Below are 19,917 nucleotides of genomic sequence, written 5' to 3'. Positions count from 1 at the left end.
TACCGTTCCCTTTCCTCATTGTACAGTTAGCCTGTAATTGTGCAGTGATTGCTTTGAAATCCTGGCAGCTGAGCGGGAGCGTAGGTGGCATTGAGAAGTTTTGTGATGCAACCCCTTTCTGTAACGGCAGGCTGCAGGTTGGTCAGCACCCTTTTCAGCAGTGACTCAGTGTGCCTCTAAGCACAGTGGGAGAAACGGAACACCAAACTGTACTTTTTAAGCCCATCTGAGGGTTTGAATAATGGCTTTATGTCTGGGGTGAACCTGCCAGGCTGGTAGGAGGATGCTGGAGATGGGCAGCAAGCAGGAGTTATTGCATGAGCACTGGAAAAAAAGCTGGATTTGGAGGAGGGAAGGATGCATAACCTATAGCTCTGTGCTGGTAAATCAGCACTGAGTGGGTACAGACACTCACCCACACAGCTCACCGCCAGCTCTGGTCCTGCTTGAGACCACACTAAAAAACATTCTATTGCCAGGAGGCAGCTTGGATCCACCACCTGCTTTAGAGGCTTAACATATGGATTCAGTGAGGTGGTTTGGGGGCCAAATAAAAGGCTTTGGTGCCATTTAGGTTACTGGAGATAGGATGCCACAACATTTGTGTGCTCTTTGCAAAGGAGATAATATTGAGGGTAGTTAGGCACTGGCACAGGTTGCCCAGAGAGGTGGTGAATGCCCCGTCCCTGGAGACACTCGAGGTCAGGCTGGACAGGGCTCTGAGCACCTGACAGAGCTGTAGCTGTCCCTGTTCACTGAAGAGCTGTTGGACCAGATGGCCTTTAAGAGTACCTTCCAACTCAAATGATTCTATAATTTTATGAGATGCAGTGGAGTTGCCTGGAGCCTATGCAAGAGCCTGCAAGAGAAGATTTAAATGCTTCCTAAGTGGTCCATGACGTTTGGATGCCATAACAATATCAACAAAATGCAAGTGAAAGACCTGGTGTAAAGCCAAATTTAATGGCCATTTACAAAGCACAGGCACATTGGCACTGTGTTGAGGGCCAACCCAGGTAGGTAGCCCTAGGCTGGATAGGGGAAATAACCAGAAAGGAAGAAGGAAGACCCACGGGTTGAGACAAAGACAGTCGAACAAGTGAAGCAAAGTGGTGCACATGAGCAAAGCAAAGTAAGGAATTCATTCACTACTTCTTGTCAGAAGGCGGATGTTCAGTCATTTTCAGGAAAGTAGGGTTCCATTATGTGTAATAGTTATGAAGACAAATGCCATAATCCTGAATGTGTCCCTTTCCTCTTTCTTTCTTTTAATGCCGAGTACAACATCATATGGTATGAAATATCCCTTTGGTCAGCTGGGGTCAGCTGTTCTGGCTGTGTCCCCTCCCAGCTCCTTGTGCACCCCGTGCCTGCTCACTGCAAGGCAACATGAGAAGCAGAGGAACCCGTGATGCTGTGCAAGCAGAGTTTAGCAACAGTTAAAACATCAGTGTGTTGTTAGCACAGTTTTGGTCACAAATCTGACATAACACCATACTAGCTCCATCCCATAGCAGACCCAGTATGAAGATCCTGGATCCTTGTGACACTAGAACAGCCAACAAAGGACATCAAAAGATCATACATCTGAGTGCGGGGGATTTTGGAGTGAATTATGTTCCCTTGTGTCAGGTTCCTTAGGGAAGCAGGTTCAAACGTGGGGCATCAGAAGAGGGTGCATTTGCAAGTGGCAGCGTACCCTGAACCCACACCCCAGGCACCTGGGATGTGATAACATGCATTTGCTGGGAGGCTCCATTCTGCATGAATGGCTGCATTCTGCTGTTACCAGTCGTGCAAACAGAGTGACAGATGTTTGCTCATCCGCAAAATAACTCTCTTGTTGCAACACTTTGTGATTCTTCATGCTCCCCTACACATTCCCCTTCAGCTTCACACTCCACCTCCTTGAAGCTTGCTGTGAGCATGTCTGGGGCAGTGACACTCCAATGGCTGGGGGTTTCTCACCAGCTCCCCAGTGCCCTCCAGTTGCTGCATCCCTCTTGGGTCCCCTCCTGCCCTAACAAAGTCCTCTGCTCTACATAGCATCACTTTTAGCTTGAGATTCTGGCCAGGAAGTTGTAAATCAGGGCAAATTATTAGTGTGCCTTGAAATAAAGGAATGTATACGCCACCAGCCCATCATGCTGTTTCAGGGGTTGTTTGTAAACTCATGCTCATAGTCAACAGTTCAGCTCTTGTTGTTCCCTTGGATCTTTTGATGATTCTATTCAGAACAAGGCTGCTCCCCAAATTTTTGCTTTTGATGACCCTTTTCAGTGAAAGCTCCCAGTTTCCTTCTTCCCAAATGCCTAAGAAACTTGGATTGCAGCAATGCTTTTCACAGCAGTGGTTAGAAAATGCATTGCCATCTACAGGCACTAGTCCAAATTCTGTTCCATCACGACCGAGGAAAAGGAGGAGAACACCAAAGCTCTCTTCTCCAGACGATAGCTCTTGACAAGAATTTCAGATGGCTCACACTGGATTCTGTCAAGTTTTACGAGTTTGTCCTCTTCAAGTGCAATCCTCTGGATATCCTCTAGAATCTCACAGGGCTGTTGCAGAGATGAATTCATGCCCACGTGCCTGCATTCAGTGTTTAACCCATCACACCATCCTTTCCTCTCCATTCCCTAATTTGGAGGCTGGTGAGTTAGGCTTGAAGTTGGTTACTTCATGACTAATGTCTTCAGATTCAGTGTTAATACATATCATAAATTCAAAAGCCTTGAGGAAGAGGAGAATTCACTTTCCCGTGGTGCCTTGAAGCTCACCTTTCCTAGCAGAAGAGTCAAAAGCAGAGCTCCCCACTGCAGTCACACACTAAATCATTTAGTGGTCTGGGCTGCGGGAACAAAGTGTATTGCATATTAAAAAGCCCTTGAAGCAATGAGTCATGATGAGACACGCAGAAAGCAACTGGTAGTGAATATAAAAAGCGTTAGCACACACAAAACACTTATTGGAGAAGAACATAGAAGGCAGACATTTTCAACACAGATAACAGGAAATACTCAGAGCTTTTTGCATGACAGTATAGAATACAGTGAAACCAGCTGCGGGCTGGTTCATTCTGTAAGGCATGGGTTGATGGTTGGACTAGATGATCTTAGCAGTCTTTCCAACATTGATTCTATGATTCCGTAAAAAACATGAGGAGTTGTGCACACCAATGGCAAACAGTAAAGGAGAGTGAACTCCTCAGATTTGGCCAAGCTGGTGCTCTTTGAGGTGCTCAAACATGGCATAGCCAAGCCACCAATAGTCAGCAGTGTGACTGCACTGTCACGGGAAGCCAAAACCAGAAGGATTTACCTGGCAATTAATTGCTCAGAGAGTAAAAATAGCAACTGAGCAAAATCCTCCAGGCAGGCAGAAGATGAGTTTCCTCAACGTCAGCAAGAACAGCCATCATCTAAAGGATGGACATAGGTCCCCCATGCTTAAGCATTCCCACATGGCAGGGGAAGGCAAGGTTATATTTTTGGGGTGAATTTAGGGATGTCAGTGGCTTAATTAAGTCAAGGGCTGTCAGCTTCCATCTGTATTCATCTTAAAACCACGCTGTCCTCCAGACCTCAATACACATACTTAAAATAAGTTTGTAGTCCAACACCAATTTTGTTCTTCTGCAGTTGTTGAACATACCAAGTAGTTCAGTTCTTCTCAGTGGTGTTTTCTGTCCCACACCTTCAGTTCAATTAATAAAAGAGATTAATCAGTATCACAAATGGTGCATTTCAAGAGATGGTCCTGACTTTTTTAATTATTCCCATGTTTACAGATGGGTAAACTGAGTCTTTGGTTTGAAAAAAGACTTGTCCAGAGGCTACTTGGGAAGTTATGGTCAATGTGTGAACTGATGCTGGTCCTCTGTGTTCTGAAGTCTGCAGCTCTAATTTACTGTATTATCAATAGAAGTCGCAAATGAAAAGAGCTGACCAATGACTTTTGCCATATCCACAGGTGTTTTTTCACTCATCACCTCCTAACACACATGTATATACTGCAGAACTAAGCCAATTTTTTTTGTTATGTTGGCTTTTAAATTGCTGCCATTGATGTTTGTGGGAGGTGCCTTCACTCTTTACCTCCTTTGCAGGAAGGAGGTCTCTCTTCTTTGTCTCTCTGACCACCCATATCCTACTTTTTTCCCCAAATCTTCCTATGGATGCTGCCCCAGATCTCTAAGCATTTCCACATCCTGCTTCTCTACTGGTATTTGCTGTTGAAGGTGCAGTGCTGAGCATAAAATCTGTATATTGGTGCAGTGCTTTGCACCACCATGCTCTACGCAGCATGTTTTATTCTGGCCAGCTTTGCTCACTGAGCAGGAGGTATGTTTCTTTTGCCCTGCCTGTAGATCCATGTTCTCCATTAGCCCATCTGGACATGAGGAAGAGGGCAATAGGAAATGAGCTGCAAATTAAGATAAGAAATGAACATCCCAAATGGTAGCCTGAAACATAAAAGCTGAGATAGTTGTGTTTGGAAACTTTCCACTGAGATGATCTAAACCCATAAAGGCAGAATTCAATAGTATATGAAACAGCACAGAAGTATTATAAGACTTAAGAAATGATTGGGTCGCACAACAGTGTCAATGACAAAGCTGAATTGCATTCTGATTTTGTGTGACTTTAACACATTCCCATCAAAACCATGATAAAGGTGGTGTGCTCTCTCAAAACACAAAGACCTTCCAAAGAAATAGGCACATCTACAAGTTTTCATCAGACCTACTTATGGCACAGAAATATCAGTTTACCAATAAAACTTTGTTGCTCGCCCTAATTATTGAGCAGCGTGTGTAGGGGCACAGATGAATTTAGTTGCATGAATTCTCTGGTGATTTAAATAGGGAGGAAAAGCTTCTGCTGTTTGTGACTTTGCAGCTCTGTAGCTGGTCTTTTCTCACAGAATGTGCTTTTCTGAAGTGAACGGCCAAGAGAATCAGTGTCGTTAACTCAATTCATAGACAGGGAAACTGAGGCATGTGGCATATACAGACTTTCCGCAAGGCTACCCAGTAAATAAGCAGCTGTAGTCACTCAGGAGCATTGCCCTCATTTACACAGACCACTATCACCTTGCAAATGCCACTGAAGGAAAAGACCGACTGGGTCTTTCTGCAGATCCTTGTAAGAGCAGGCTTTTCCCAAGCCTTGTGCTGCAGACAAGAGTGCTTTATACAACCCCTACATTACAACAATTCAAGCAGTAGGACATCTCTCATTTCCTTTGGGGGAAACAGTTCTGTAGCTGAATAGATTGCAGCATTAGAAAATGTTTCCTGATGTCCAGCCTCTGCCATAGCTTCTAGAATCTGTTGATATATTATTAATAGAAAGGAAAATAAATATAGGTATTAATGCCAGCAGACACTGTCTACTACTAATAGCTGCTAAGGTAATATATTCCCCTTGTTTTTAGCTTTTATTAGTCTTTTTGCAAAGGGTTACAAGACCCTTATGCATCCATTAGCCAGTCAGCCATGTGAAATTAATGTGCAACAATTTTCATAAGCATTACTCAGAACTAATAATAATTAAGCATTATTTTCTGCTCAGATAACACAGAAAATAAAGTCTGACTTTTATGCCAAGATGGGTTTGCATTAGCTTAAGGTAGATGAATAAATTCTCATTTACAAGCCTTCTCCATCAGCTAGCTAGAAAATATCAAGGTAATTAAAACCAATTTGTGAGGTTCTGTCCCATTGCACAGTCACTGAGTTCTATCATTGCTGCAAATTACAGGTGCTTTTATGCTGTTGCAAAGGTGGGACATGAAGGAGACCTTGCTGCTTGCCTTCTTCCCCATCACTTCTAAGGAGAGCAATCTCCTTGTGAAGAGCAGAAAGCATTTTGCAATGCACTTTGTTCCTGGAGAGTGTAGGATGGCATTCCACGAAGGACCAGCTCAGTCCCAGTTCGAACTGGGAAGCAGACATCTCAGAAATGCATGTAACACGCCTTTAGCAGAGAAAAAAAAACACAGCACAATTTCCTTTTGATTTTATGTTTTTTTTTGTAAGGGATGCATTTGGGCTTATTACTAAAACAAGGGACTTCTGTAGACAGCATTTTAAGGATACTCAGGAGTAGTTCCTTCCAGCCAGCCAGATTCTTTCCCTAGTGTCTTTAGAAACACAAGGTACTTCTTGCAACCCAGATCAATAGGACTGACTAGTTAGATGAAGTTACAGCCTCCAACACTGCCCAACGGCTTTCTTGTCCTTCTTCTAGCTTAAGGAGATATGGGTGAATTCAACATGTTGTAGCTTTCCAGCAGCTTGACACACCACCCTGTTCCTGAAGACAGTCTTAGTATGGTCCAGCTTCAAGGCAGGAGACATATTAGCCCAATCACACTCTCAGCCATATGGTCTGATTTTTGGGTGGTACTGCGTGGAGCCAGGAGTTGGACTCAGTGATCTCTATATGGGTCACTTCCAACTCAAGATATTCTATGACTCTATAAACTGATAGCTGGCTGTAGGATATATTAACCCAGAGTTATCCCATAGCTAAACTAATTTGCAACCAAGCGTGCTGAGATCTTTCTTAAGGTTTCAGTTCTCCTTAAGGAGCTGCATCCTGATCTTACTTCTGAGTTAGCAAATAATTAAGCCTGATGCGAGCCTCCTGGCCTGGAAAATCTAGGTCCTGGCTCTCTCCTTGCAAGTCTCCAGCCCTCTATCATCCTCTAGTCTGGAAGCAGCATCTCGCTTGGGTGTCTGTATCCACTTCAGTGAGATGGAGCAGGTTGACCTGAGTCAACTTTACAGTTCAGCAGCAAAAGAAGGAGACAGTCGTTCTGACTTTTATTATGTTTTGAAAAAAATCACTCTAGAGTAATCCAGTTGCCACTAGAGAAACAAATACAAGGACAGAAGACTCAAGAGACACCAGCTGTGCTTTCGCCCCAGAAGGAACCTCTGTGGTACTCTCAACACGTTTTGCCATGCCTTCGATTAAGAAAGGTTTCCCCGTCATGGCTGTCTCAGTCTTGATCCACTCATAGTAGTTGTAAACAGAAACGTAGAACTGATGATATGGCTTTGCCACGCAATTGTCTCCCCAGCTGATGATGCCAACCTGAAACCACTTCATGGTGTGAGAGTAGCTGCAAACCAGGGGTCCCCCACTGTCCACCTACAGCATAAGAAGGGCATTAGAGCAGAAGCAAACCTCAGGTCTCTCATAACATTTGCATCTCAGATGCTGATTGGGAAAATCAAACTCTGTTCCAAACTCACGAGGACTTGGGGGAACAGGGACTCAAAATATCACAGCTTAGACCTGAGATTCCTTGCAGCACATACAAGATCTCGAATGCCCTTTGCAGCCACTCTATGAAGAGGAACGTCCTCTCTTGGAAGCCGAGAGGACATCCAGTCACCTATATGGCCTCTGAATACAATATAATAGGGAAGAGAAACCAGCACAAAATGCACCCAGCCATGTACAACACTTTTCTTGACAATTATGTACTGTGCAGACCATGCTCTAGATAAGGCAGTTTCATTCTACAGTAGGTTCAAACATTTTTTCCATCCTGTCTCCAGTACTTTGTGTGGCCAATAAGAAAAGCAGTACAAACACGTTTCCTAAGACATCCAGTTTTCCTGGGGAATGTTGCCCTTCCAAATTTGTGCCCTAGTTTGAGAATTATCTTTAACATCAGTGTACGGACTCCCTTGCCACAGCAGCTACGCTAAGCCAATCTTTATCAATTAATAGAGAATTGGCTGTATTGCCCTGTGCAATAGCAATATTGAGTTGGATATTAGGAAAAAATTATTCTCAGAAAGAGTGGTCAAGTATTGGCATAGGCTGCCCAAGGAGGTAGTGGAGTCACTGTCCCTGGAGGTGGCCAAGAGCCATGGAGATCAGAATCACAGAACTGTGGGAGTTGGAAGGGACCTCAAGAGATCAAGTCCAACCCCTAGAGTAGGTGTGGCACTGAGAGAGATGATTAGTGACCATGGTAGTGATGGGTTGATAGTTGAACTACATGATCCTAGAGGTCTTTTCCATCCTTCATGATTCTACAATTCCATGATTCTATGCAACTCATCAGCGCTTTTTTTTCTATTTTCTTTTTGATTCAGCATGTAAACAGGAGAGGAAAAAAACGAAGATAAAAGCAGAGCACATGTTTCTCAACTTTGTTTTGGCCAAGAATTTGTGCGATTCACTCCAATGACCCTGCAGTGACCTTGGACCCAAGCATTATCAGTGCTCTGGGCGACACCATCCTGTTTGAATGAATGAGCATCTTCTAAGCTGTGTGCACAATTAAATTACTGGGAATGTTACTGCTAATTCCCTCAGGGTAGGAACAGGCCAAACTTATTATCCTGGTAGCATAAGGAAGGCACTTTGAGCCTCCTACAGGAAGATAAATGAAGATGGGAGAGTGAGAGTGACACAGCAGCGGCTGGAGATCTCTCATCACTGACATGTGGGGGTGCACCATGTTGGTGTCTCCTAGTATAAGAGACATGAGTACTGGCAGAGCCACTGCACACAGTGACAAAATCACCAAATGGTTAGGGCTGGATGCACGTCTGGGTCCCTCTGGTCCCTCCCTGCCCCAGCAGGGCCACCCAGAGCAGGGTGCCCAGCACCACGGCCATGGGCTGTGGGAGATGCCCATAGAGGAGCCCCCACAGCTCTCTGTTTCCTGAGCCAGGGCTCTGTCATCTGCACAGCACAGCAGTGCTTCCACCATCTGCAGAACGGATCTGTCTCATACTGCCAGTTTTGGAGGCTATCCACACTTGCAATGGACCTTTCTCCCAGGGCACTTACACAATTTGATGCCACTTAATTCCTGACACCTTTCCTGGGGGAAAAGTCTTATCACATTTTGTAGAGGCAGAGAAAGGATGAGATTTGCACAGGGCAATGGCAGAACCAGGAGCCAGAGCCAGGAATCCCTATTCAAAGTTATTGCTCATGCAGTTTTCCTTTCAAATGAGATGATTTCCCCTGTTTGCCTCCTTAGCTGTGTTTGCTTTGTTCTCTGCCCAGTTGGTGAGGAAAGGGAGAGCTGTCTGCAAGGCTTGGAGGACTGTCAGCTGTGAAGAGTGATTTAAAAGCTTCCCAGAGAGGGAGTTAGGCAATGCAAATCCATTTCTCTAATCCACAAACCCTGGGACCCACATCCTAATTCAGATACGTTTCCATAGGGACTGAGATGGTCTGTGCCATGGGTGCAAGAGGAGGTGCCACTTCTCTCAACTTCAGCTATTTAACTTAGATGTCCATCAAGAAGAGGGATAATCCATCCTTTCTACTTAATTATAGCAGCACCCCATTTGAATCAGTGAATCACCTAAAACTCTCAAGAAATTTTGGCCTAACATTTTCCATCCTTGTGTAGGAGATGATGGCATGAAGGAATGTTGAGTGCTGGTACGACTATCTCACCTCCTTGACATCTCCAGTAGCACTAATTTAATGAATGTTCAGGTTAACAACCCTGAAGACAGAAGAACTTCTCAAACCCTGGTGGTGAAATGCTTCTGGTCAGCAACACACACCAGACAGCTGCTCCTGCTCTTCAGCCCCAGAGGCAAGTTTCTCGACAGCAAAATAACTGGAAATAGCACCTTTGCTTCTGTTGCATGTTTCTGATCAACTGGTGAATGAGTGAAAGGCAACACTATCAAATCAGATGCTGCTGAACGCATGCCTTCCACAACGACATGTTAATCCTCCCATTAGGAGAGGTGAGAGCAAAGACATAGCAGCCAGTAAATAATTCTGGGTTGTGTAACAATTGTCACAGACTAACAAGGCACTTTGTTCGCTGAGGCTGATAGAAAGTTTTATCCTTTCAACCACAACCAAAGTCTTTTTGTGAACATCAAGAGCCTTTCTGCTGACTTTAGTGGGCTTTGAAGCAGGAGTGTAATCTTCCCTTCGTATTTGTATTTGTGTCTGCAAAATGGTAATTGGTCAGAACAAACATATTCAGCCACATAAATTGTCTGAGGTGGGAGAAGCTCTGGGGGAGGGAGAACAACCCATCTGATACTCATTAGATGGATACACAACCCTTGCAAGTCATCGCTGGTTTCATTTTCATACAGTAAGCTCTGTGTAAATTGGAGAGAATCAGCATGTGAATAAGAACATTTGCCATTAGAGCTGCCCTGGCTGCAGGAAGTAAAGGCTTTTGCAAAGAGATGATTTCTTCAGTTGTTTCACTGTGAACAGGCTATCTTTAGGGGAAGGTAGAAGGAAGGATGCTACGGCCATTTTTAGCATGCAGGTGTCAGAGACAAGTCAGGTAACACAGGGCACCTGGACTTTACTCATGGGATCCCTCTGAGATCCCCAGTGAGAGCCTTCACCTGCTCTGTCCCTCCATCTCCTCATTGGAAGATGGGGGAAGAATAAGGCCCTACTCTCCCCACAGGGATGCCCATTAGTAGCCATGGTGGCAGTGAGTAAAGGTGGCCATAATGCATCCGACCAAAGACCCCTGGGACCCAGACTCCTGTCTCTGATAGATGTCTGTAGCAAGTGCTTGCGAAGGAGAATGAGAAGCAGGGCAAGTGCTTACAGAGTTGTATTTACATCACAGCGGTTAATAGCCTTTAGAGAGATCTTCGTCCAGGAAGTTATCAAATTGCTTTTTGAATTCATTTATCCCTTAGGATAAATACCCACAACATCCTGGTCAGTGAGCTCCATAGTTTAATCATCCGTTGGATGAAAAAGTATTTCCTTCTCCGTGCTTTGAGTCTGCTGCCTAACACAGCCATTGGATACCCCATCCTTCACCTGTTTTTAACAACATTGTCAAGAGAACAGCCCGTGCTGAAATCTGTGTCATACTCTCATCTGACATCTGGCAAGCCTCAGAGTCCTGCTCTGCAATCTCCCTTCCTGCAAGAAGCTGTTCCGTGTCCCTGCTATTCCCACTCTACTCTCCTCCGTTCTAACACTAGCTCCCTTCTCAGATGAGGTGGATGAGAACTGCAGTCAGCACATGATGTAGGCCTCCCAGATTACTGCCCTGGCATAACACGCATTTGTTTCACTACCTGTTCCTTTCTTAATAACTCATTATGCTCTTGTTGCCTCTTTGACCTCCACAGAACCTCGTGCTGATGTTTTTGAAGGACTATCCAGAGTCACTCTGAGATCTTCTTACATGGTAATAGCTAATTTAGAGCCCATTATTGTATGTGTACAGCTGGAGTTGCTTTTCCCTGTATTCATTACTTTGCCCTTATCAACAGCGAACTGCATCTGCTGTTTTAACCTCCAGACACTGAGAATAATGAGCTCCTCCTGCACCTCTGCACAGTCCATTTTAATTTTGACCATTTTGAATAGTGTTGTGGCATCATCCAACTTTGTCTTCTCGGCATCAGCCCTCCCTAAGCAGCGCAATTCCTTGCATGGATCCCAGTGGGACTGCCCTCCAGAGCCCTTTCTCCCACCAAACCCTTCCTCCATGCTGCCTCCCTTTCAAACTGAAGCCCTTCCATTTAATGACAGCTCACTTTCTGCATGAGCCTCTGGTGAGAAATCTCGTTAAAAGAATTTTGGTCATCTCGGTGCGTTATATCAGCTAGATCACCCTCTGCCACATGCTTGTCAGCTCCTTCAAAGAGTTGGAATCTTTCTGTGAGTCATGACTTCCCCTGAAAGCTGCTTGACTCACAGTAACTGAATGAGAAGAGGCTGCTCTGAGTCATTGCACCTGTCCCCCCACTCCAAGGACAAACGCTCACTCGGTTCTCTGTTCAGCTGGATCCAGAGACGTTCTGCTCCACCCTCCCACCCCAGATCTCCGTTACAATAATGCCAGACCCCATTCATGCAAACCAAGCAGCTTCAGCTTGGAAAACCAAAGGCCAAAGCTCTAGTAGAGGTGTGGGGCACCATGAGCATCTCAGATCCTTGCCAAAGGAAGGAACATCTTTCATGGATGAAAGAAATAACCTACTACAGCTTGCGTGTGTTCATTTGCCTGCCCATATGATAAAATGATCAGTTGATGAAAGCTCTACCACGCCATGGGACACAAGAAAACATTCTAATTCTTACAAGCTGCACATCAAAGCACCCTTTAGAAGCAAATGTAGCAGACTGTAAAAGCAAAAATGTCTTTCTACTGCTTTGTTCTGGGGTTTCTCACAACACCTTCCCATTTAAACTGATCAGTCTCTTTGGAAAAAATAAAGAACTACCCCACACCCTGACATGATTACAATTGTCCTGTGGTGGAGAATCTATCATGAGACATGAGTGCGTAACTGTCTTCAATATTAAGGTGCAATAGTAAAGCAATTTTGTCTTGTTAGTAACAACTTAGAGTTGAAATGAGGCTAGCTTTGAATGCCAGTCCCCAGGAGACTTTCGGCTGAAAGGCAGAAGGACCTATGACTTCAGACCTCCCTCAGATATTCTCCACACCTACAGACCACCATCACATCATCATCCATCCACCTCCGTGCGTATATTTTTACCAGCTGGAGGAACTGAGCAGGTTTTCCTGGTTTGTGGCCTTTGCCTCACTCCTGTGATCATTTACCTGCATGCAGTCAAGTTTCATTTGCAGACCATTTATTAAAAAAATTCTGTTTCACATGTTTTCCTTTGCAGTTCTTGAGCCTTGTTAGCACAAGTAAAAGGATGAAAGAGCTTGGAAAATGATGCAAGAGTTCTGGTCACTTCTACATGGGTTTAGCACTCGCTCTTAGGCACAGAGGGAAAGCAGTAGGGACAGGTTCAGCTCCAGACTAATCACATCTCCAAGGGGTTTCGAGAGCAAATGTCGAGCTCCCCACACAATCACACTGCCACCACAAGGGTATGATTCAAAATGGGGACAGCTGGATGCCATGAGGATATCACAGAATCACAGAATGAATCATAGAATGGCTTGGGTTGGAAGGGATCTCAAAGATCATCAAGTTCCAACCCCCCTGCTGTGGGCAGGGTTGCCAACCACTAAATCAGGCAGCAGATCAGGCTGCCCATGGCCCAGTCCAAACTGGCCTTGAACACCTCCAGGGATGGGGCAGCCTGCACTTGGGGCAGCCTGTGCCAGGGTCTCACTGCCCTCTCTGTGAAAAACTTCCCCGTAGATCCTGGGATATCTAAGACCATGCTGGAGACTTCCTTGTACGGAACTGTCCTGCCTTGAGCTGTGTGTCTGTCTGTGAACTTGAGTGATAAGCACTCCTACAGGGATTTACCTCATTTTAAAACATATGTTTGAAACAATTCAAATGAATCACACATTCAGAAGCACATTTTTCTCCCCATTAATAGAAAGATGACTGACTAGATGCAAATAGCTACAGAAGAGACATTTGCACGTTATCAGATAAATCTCACCAGAGAACTACTGCTATTGCTGTAGCTACATGGTGTGAGAGGCCTTAGCATCCCAGAAGCTACAGAGCCATTCAGAGAAGCCCAGAATAGTTGGGCTCGGGGGCACCTCTGCATCCCTCTGCTCCCCTCTGCCCCAGCAAGGCCGCCCGGAGCAGGGTGCCCAGTACCATGAGAAGTGTTTTTGAGAGATCCCCAAGGAGGAGACACCACAGCTCTCTGTGCCAGGGCTCTGGCATCTGCCCAACACAGCATGGGAGGAGGGAACAGTGAAGATGAGCTGGAACAATCCTACCACCTGTCTGTGACCCCACAGTGATTCATTCTCCTGCAAGTCTGTCCTGGGTCCCCTGCATCTCCTGCTGGCCTGAACTGTACATGAACTGTGACATCCAGCAAGACACGTGCCATCCTAATTACCACATCTCTGATCTACCTCCACAGAACATACCTTGCAGAAGCTCTTTGAAACATAATTGGGTCATTTAATGAATTTTGTCTGGATAGGCAAGACACTGAAGAGGCATTTGCTTTGCAAGTCTCTTATACTCTAATTATTGTTCAAGTTACTATTGCATCAGGGCCTAACAAAAGGTGCTTGAGAAAGCAAGGAATTAGGCATCAATTATGATTCATGAGGTCATGGAAGAAACATAGCACACAAAAAAATAACACATAGCCCACCTCTAGTGTCCGTTCTTTAGCACTTGTACTCCACAAACATCCGTTAATGCTAATGTTTATGACTAAATAGAACTATAAGTCAATTATAGATCCTTTTAGTGTTAATTCGTGGTCAATCTATATATTTGTCTGAAGAACCGCTTGGGAATCAGTATACAATAGATTTTTCTTTTTAAGTGAATAGATTTTTTTTTTAAGTACAAATACTTAGGAGCTCAGCTATTCGATCTCCTTGAATTATTATAGGAACACAGCCAGTGATCCAAAAATTAGTTATGCTCTAGTAATACAACGATGGCAGCTAGTGAAATAGTCTGAGCCTTTCAACTTGTGACCTGTGCCACATAGAAAGGAGGATCAAACTTATCATCAGTAAGGTAAAACTTTTACATGACACCTCGGTGAAGATATCTGTGTGGCGCTGGTTGCTCATACAAAATCAATTTGCTGCAATGGGGAAAATCCAGCACACAAGTGGTACACAGAGTTAAGGCCAAGCATGGTAATCTTTGGATCCAGATCAGATCATGTGGACTTACAGCCTGTGGTCTAGATACAACTTTCCCATCTTAGCCTAGCTCTGGTCATGAACAGAGGCATCCTCCTCCCTCCTACGTCTGTTTCCAGGTACATGAGCAGGACCTACACTTAGAAGCATGGACAGGAGGCTAAAATATAAAAGGAGTTCTTCTTCTATCACCCCATCACCCAGACCTTATCCGATCCCATTCAACAACCTCTAACAACTCCAACCACAATTAATGCTACTAATCCCATCTGGGCCCCCCGACATACAGACGTGTGATAATGTAAGGCTTCCCAGAGAGCTGTCCAAAGAAGTCACACTCATTTTTGTAGAGGACTTAGGCATTTTGAAATTTGGACTCTTTTTCATCTGAAACAAAACCCCATCTATGGAAAACAGTAGCTCAGTAGATTGTACTTTGTGCAGTACGTCTTCCTGCAGAGCCAATATTAGGCTGAGACCTGCTCTACCAGTTCCTTATCTGGCAGTCTACTATGAGCAAAACAGTAGACTTCTGAACCAGCCTATCAAGGCCAAAATCATAGAATCATGGAATTATAGAATCATGGAATCACAGAGTCATAGAATCATGGAGAAGTTTGGGTTGGAAAGATCATTCAGTTCCAACCCCTCTGCCATCTAGTTCCAACCTTCCCCTCCCAAACCCTATCAGTGCAAACCATCCACCAGCAAAACACTTCCCCTCCAGAAAACTAGCAAACCCTGATGAGAAATCATGTCACCTGTTTCACCTCTGAACAGCCTTGCTTCTAGCTTAGGATATATTTTAGTCTTGTTTTCATTATTTCAGGTTGCAAGTCATTTCCACCTGGCCAAACTTCCACTATAGTGGGCAGTTGCTGGGTTATGAGCACTATTATACATCCAATCACTCTGTACTTTGACTGCTTGGAAAGCTCACATTTCTAGTTCATTTCTCAGACTACTCTAACATTATTGTAGATCAAAATAGCACCCTCGTCAGTTTTCTGAATGCAGGAGATTCATTTTGCTGGGTACAAGTGCTCTTGCAGTTTCACCAGCATAATTCAGATGCAGAACTTAAGGCTGGGCTGGGAAGCGCATTCTTTAATCATGTTAATGTTATCCTGTGGCAGTTTTCTTTTTAAATTTTTGATTGAACTTAATGGAGGTGAAAGTCACTAGATGAATGGCTTCACAGGCAGACACTCTCTGGCTAATCAACAAAAATGATTTTCCAAAGCAAAAAAAAAAAAAAAAAAAAAAAAAAAAGATTTTCAAAGCAAAAATACAGATTTTCCAAAGCAAAGCTTCCCCTTCCCTACCCAGCCATGAGCAATCCACACCCCTGCCCCCACTGCCTGTGCCTAAAGGTCAAGGATCTCTTTGAGTCCTGGATGTTACTTCCCTCATTGAAGGATTCCTACAGGATGAAGCTGTGCATACAAGTGTCTGACTGCCTGTCCCCCTGCAAACACAGGCACGCTTCTAAGAAAACCCTTGTTCAGTAGAGGAGAGAGGTCTTAGCCCTGTTCCTAGCATGGTAGAGGCTGCAGGGAGAGCACTCAGAGAAGAGGCTGGAGGTCAGATGATACAAAAGCAAAGGGTTTTTTTTTCTCTCTCAGATTTTGACATCATTACAGCCATTCCATGTATGGAGCATGTTCTGAGGACACGTATTCTGGGTGAGGTTTCTCCATTTCTGGTCATTCCACAGAATCACAGTACGGTTGAGGTTGGAAGGGATCTCTGGAGGTCATCTGATCCAACCAATGTTTGTTTCAGCTCTCTCCCCTTAGCAGTCCCTTATATCAAATACTACTTGAGCTCTATAATTTAGCTTCAAAACTGCATCATCCCATATCACTAACCCACTGTAATATGTAACTAGTTTTGGAGCCCACAGACAAACCTTCTGTGCTGTCTAAGGACAGTACTGTTAGCACAAAGACCAACCTTTGAAAGATTTCTAACATTCATAGAATCATAGAATCATTAAGGTTGGAAAGACCATCTAAAGATCATCTAATCCAACCATCAGCCCATGCCTGTGACCACTCTAGATCATGTACCTCAGTGTGACATCTGCACTTGAACACTTCCAGGGATGGTGACTCCACCACCTCGCTGGGCAGCCTGTGCCAATACCTCCCAAGACTAAAACTAAACACTCCTGGACTCATTTTCTCACCCAGTCTTCTTGCTCTTATCCTCCTGGACAGACTTGCCTGTCTTCTTTCCATATTTAACCTGGTAACAGAGCAGCGCTGCCTGTCCCAAGGCTGAGTAGAAAGCAGCCCATGCTGTGCTGAGCTCCCACCACCACACAACCACAACTGACCTCCAGGAGTCCTGTACCCCACTGCCTGGTTCCATATGCACAGCAGACAGGCAGGTCCTTGGCCTTTGAGCTTCTTGCTCTGGCCTAGTGCAAAGAAGCTTTACCAACCCTATGAAACCATGGGAAGCTTGGATGTCCCTGTGCCCCCATTGGCAGTGTGGCCATCTCGGGGGATGATTTACCTGGCAGGATCCTTGCTCCAGTGCAATGCATAACATATCCTTTGGTAGCTGTGGTATCTGGTCCAAGCACTCCTCCCGGCTGATGAGCTTCATCCTCGCTTTCTGCAGCACGTGGGATCCTGACACAGCAGATGTTAACAAGCAAGTGAGAAGTGTCATCAAACTCTACAGAACCTTAAGGAAGATGGGACTCAAAGGTAATTTCTTAAAAGACAGAAATTTTTCATGCTCCTTTCCCAGCTAACACTGGACCCCTTCACGGAAGTGTCCACAAATTAAAATGCTTTAATGTGGGCATCTCCAGGGAGGTGGCTGAAGATCTAGCTGAGGTCTAGTTGATGACAATTAAAAGTGAGTCAGGCTGGTGACACTTAAGGTGCCATTTCAGTGCTGTCCACCTACAAAAGTTGAGAAGACACCCATTCTTCCACCCATGCAAGAACAATAGGTCATGTTTTTTGGTATGACCCATATCACACCAACACATTCTGCTTGCCAAACTCAGCTTCTCCACTTTTTCCTCTGAAACATCTCCCGGGCAGAAGGGCTGGGTGCCAGGGCTGGGTGCACTAACTTCCCACAAGGTGGTTTGGGTGGCAGAGGCAAACTCAGCCTGGCCACATGGCAAAATGAGACTCCCATCTCCAGAGCCACACCATGCACTTGGCAAAGAGACTCACTTCAGGGGGAATCCTGCCAGAACAATTCTGCAGCATTGACCCTGCTTTTCTGTTTCTTAAAAGTACGTTACCTTGGTGAAATTGAAGACTTTCACAATTAAAACACAGCTTTGTGTTCTGATTTACTGTTATATGAAGTGAATGAAGTATAAGAAGGAAAACGTAGAGGTTCAGAGAGGAGACAGTAACCCTACAGAGCAGAACAGCAAGGATGAAATGGGACATGTGCTTACTGCATCAGGGAAGGACTGTTAAAGCCCCAAGGCACCACTCTACCCACTCTGTCCTGATTACCTCTTTCCAATAATGAAATAGCTCATTAGCTATTTGGTGGTATTTGTTCAGGATAAACATTTTGGGTCACAATCAGTGCTGGAGCTACTTTCATTAAGGCTTAAATGGAGCAATTAGTAATACCAATCTACTTTTCCAAATGAAGAACGTGAAGGGGTGGTCAGAACCATTGAATCAATGTGTTTAATAGAGGCATCTCGCCAAAGACAACCTTAAATCTTCATTTCTCTTATTCAAGACCACTTTACACTCAACCTAAATTTTCCAGCATGGTTGGAAATTGCCTTACTTTAGATGCTCAAAAAGTCAAGGAAGGTTGGGTTCTTGCAGAGCAAAGGTGGGCTCTAAGATTGCAGCTCGAACATACATGCTTATTGTGGGTAACCCCTCTCAGAGGGAGAACACCTGCTTTAAGTGGGTGAAAAACTCCCTTAGCAGATACAGCTCCCCACAACATCTCACCTGCACCTGTGGTTCCCCATCCAGCAACCCAGCAGTGTTGCCACGTACTGATGTCATCCATGTAGGGAAAGCAGATGGGCAATTTCTCATCAGTGAAGTCAATGGGAGAGTTGAGCATGATCAGAGCAATATCGTGCTTCAATGTTACTCTGTCAAAGCCTTCATGGAGGATCAATCTGCTTGGCTCATGTACTTCCAGTGGGAGGTCAAGGTCAACTGCCCCTATTACAATCTTAAGATCTGGTGGCCTTATAAACAGACAAAAAAAAAAAAAAGGAGTATATGCATGAACAATTGGAAAGGCTTTGTGTTATAAAGGCTGGTGCCTTCTTTCCCTGAGCAGGATAGAGTGGTGCTCAGTAAACACCAGTGGCAGGTTAGCTACAAATATCACAGAAATTGGCCCTCACTTCCAGGCAAAGCTAATTTTCAGGGGAAGTAGTAAAAGAGGTAGAATACGAATGCAAGCAAGTTCTAAATAGTCCAGCTAATGAACAGGTGGAGAGGGCTAGGTGTTCTGGATCACTGTGCCCAGTGCTCCATGACCACACTGCCCCTTGTCACTTGCTCCAGGCTGTGGTGCCACAGGTCATTTGTCACTGAGCAGTCCTGGCTCTTGGGCCTGCCTTACTTTGGAGTGCTGGACTCAGCTCCACTGGGTATTGCATGGGGCTGATTTATCCAGAACCTGCTGGATTCATATCAGACTATCCATAAGGTAAAGGTGTTTGCTATATGATACCAATATAATTTGGGGCTTAGAATAAATTGAAGTGGGATATACTTCTTTTTACAAGATACCACCACATGTGCTGATGTTCAGAAACAGTTTGGGGGGCCATCAGAACATCATGGACATTTATAGAAGGCTGCTCACACCATCCTTCCATATACTCCCCTTCTAGATCTCCTGGTTATGAAGACTTTTGCAAATTCATGTTGTAATGCCATCTGCGATCAATAACTGGCCTTTTTTTATTTTCCCCAAAGAAGGAAAGACTCTCAGGGCTCTCTTTCTGGCTCCATCACATATATTTTGCACTCGATCCCAAGGACATACATATCCTACACCCTGAAGAGCAGTATCAACATTCCATCATGCCTAGGCAGTTCTTTTTTACTCCGAATAGAGTAGAAAGAATAGGGTAGGGTAGGGTAGGGTAGGGTAGGGTAGGGTAGGGTAGGGTAGGGTAGGAGAGGATAGGAGAGGAGAGGAGAGGAGAGGAGAGGATAGGATAGGATAGGATAGGATAGGATAGGATAGGATAGGATAGGATAGGATAGGATAGGAGCAGAGGATAGGATAGGATAGGATAGGATAGGATAGGATAGGATAGGATAGGATAGGATAGGATAGGATAGGATAGGATAGGATAGGATAGGATAGGATAGG

The 19,917-nt window shown here is 44.7% G+C and overlaps 1 protein-coding gene across 1 annotated transcript in view; it reads right to left on the bottom strand.

Moving 5' to 3' along the window:
- The window catches only part of PRSS55 (protease, serine 55), a 17,057-nt gene continuing 3,939 nt past the window's right edge, over window positions 6,800-19,917 (bottom strand). The window contains 3 exon segments of the mRNA XM_021392699.1: window positions 6,800-7,160; window positions 17,089-17,207; window positions 18,525-18,772. Of these exon segments, the coding sequence (XP_021248374.1) occupies window positions 6,855-7,160; window positions 17,089-17,207; window positions 18,525-18,772 (673 nt within the window). The 3' untranslated portion in view covers window positions 6,800-6,854.

This window comes from Numida meleagris, chromosome 3 (genome assembly GCF_002078875.1).
Source record: "Numida meleagris isolate 19003 breed g44 Domestic line chromosome 3, NumMel1.0, whole genome shotgun sequence".
Taxonomy (NCBI): Eukaryota; Metazoa; Chordata; class Aves; order Galliformes; family Numididae; genus Numida; species Numida meleagris.
Note: the sequence above shows the minus strand (reverse complement) of the source record. Positions and strands in the feature narration are given on the sequence as shown.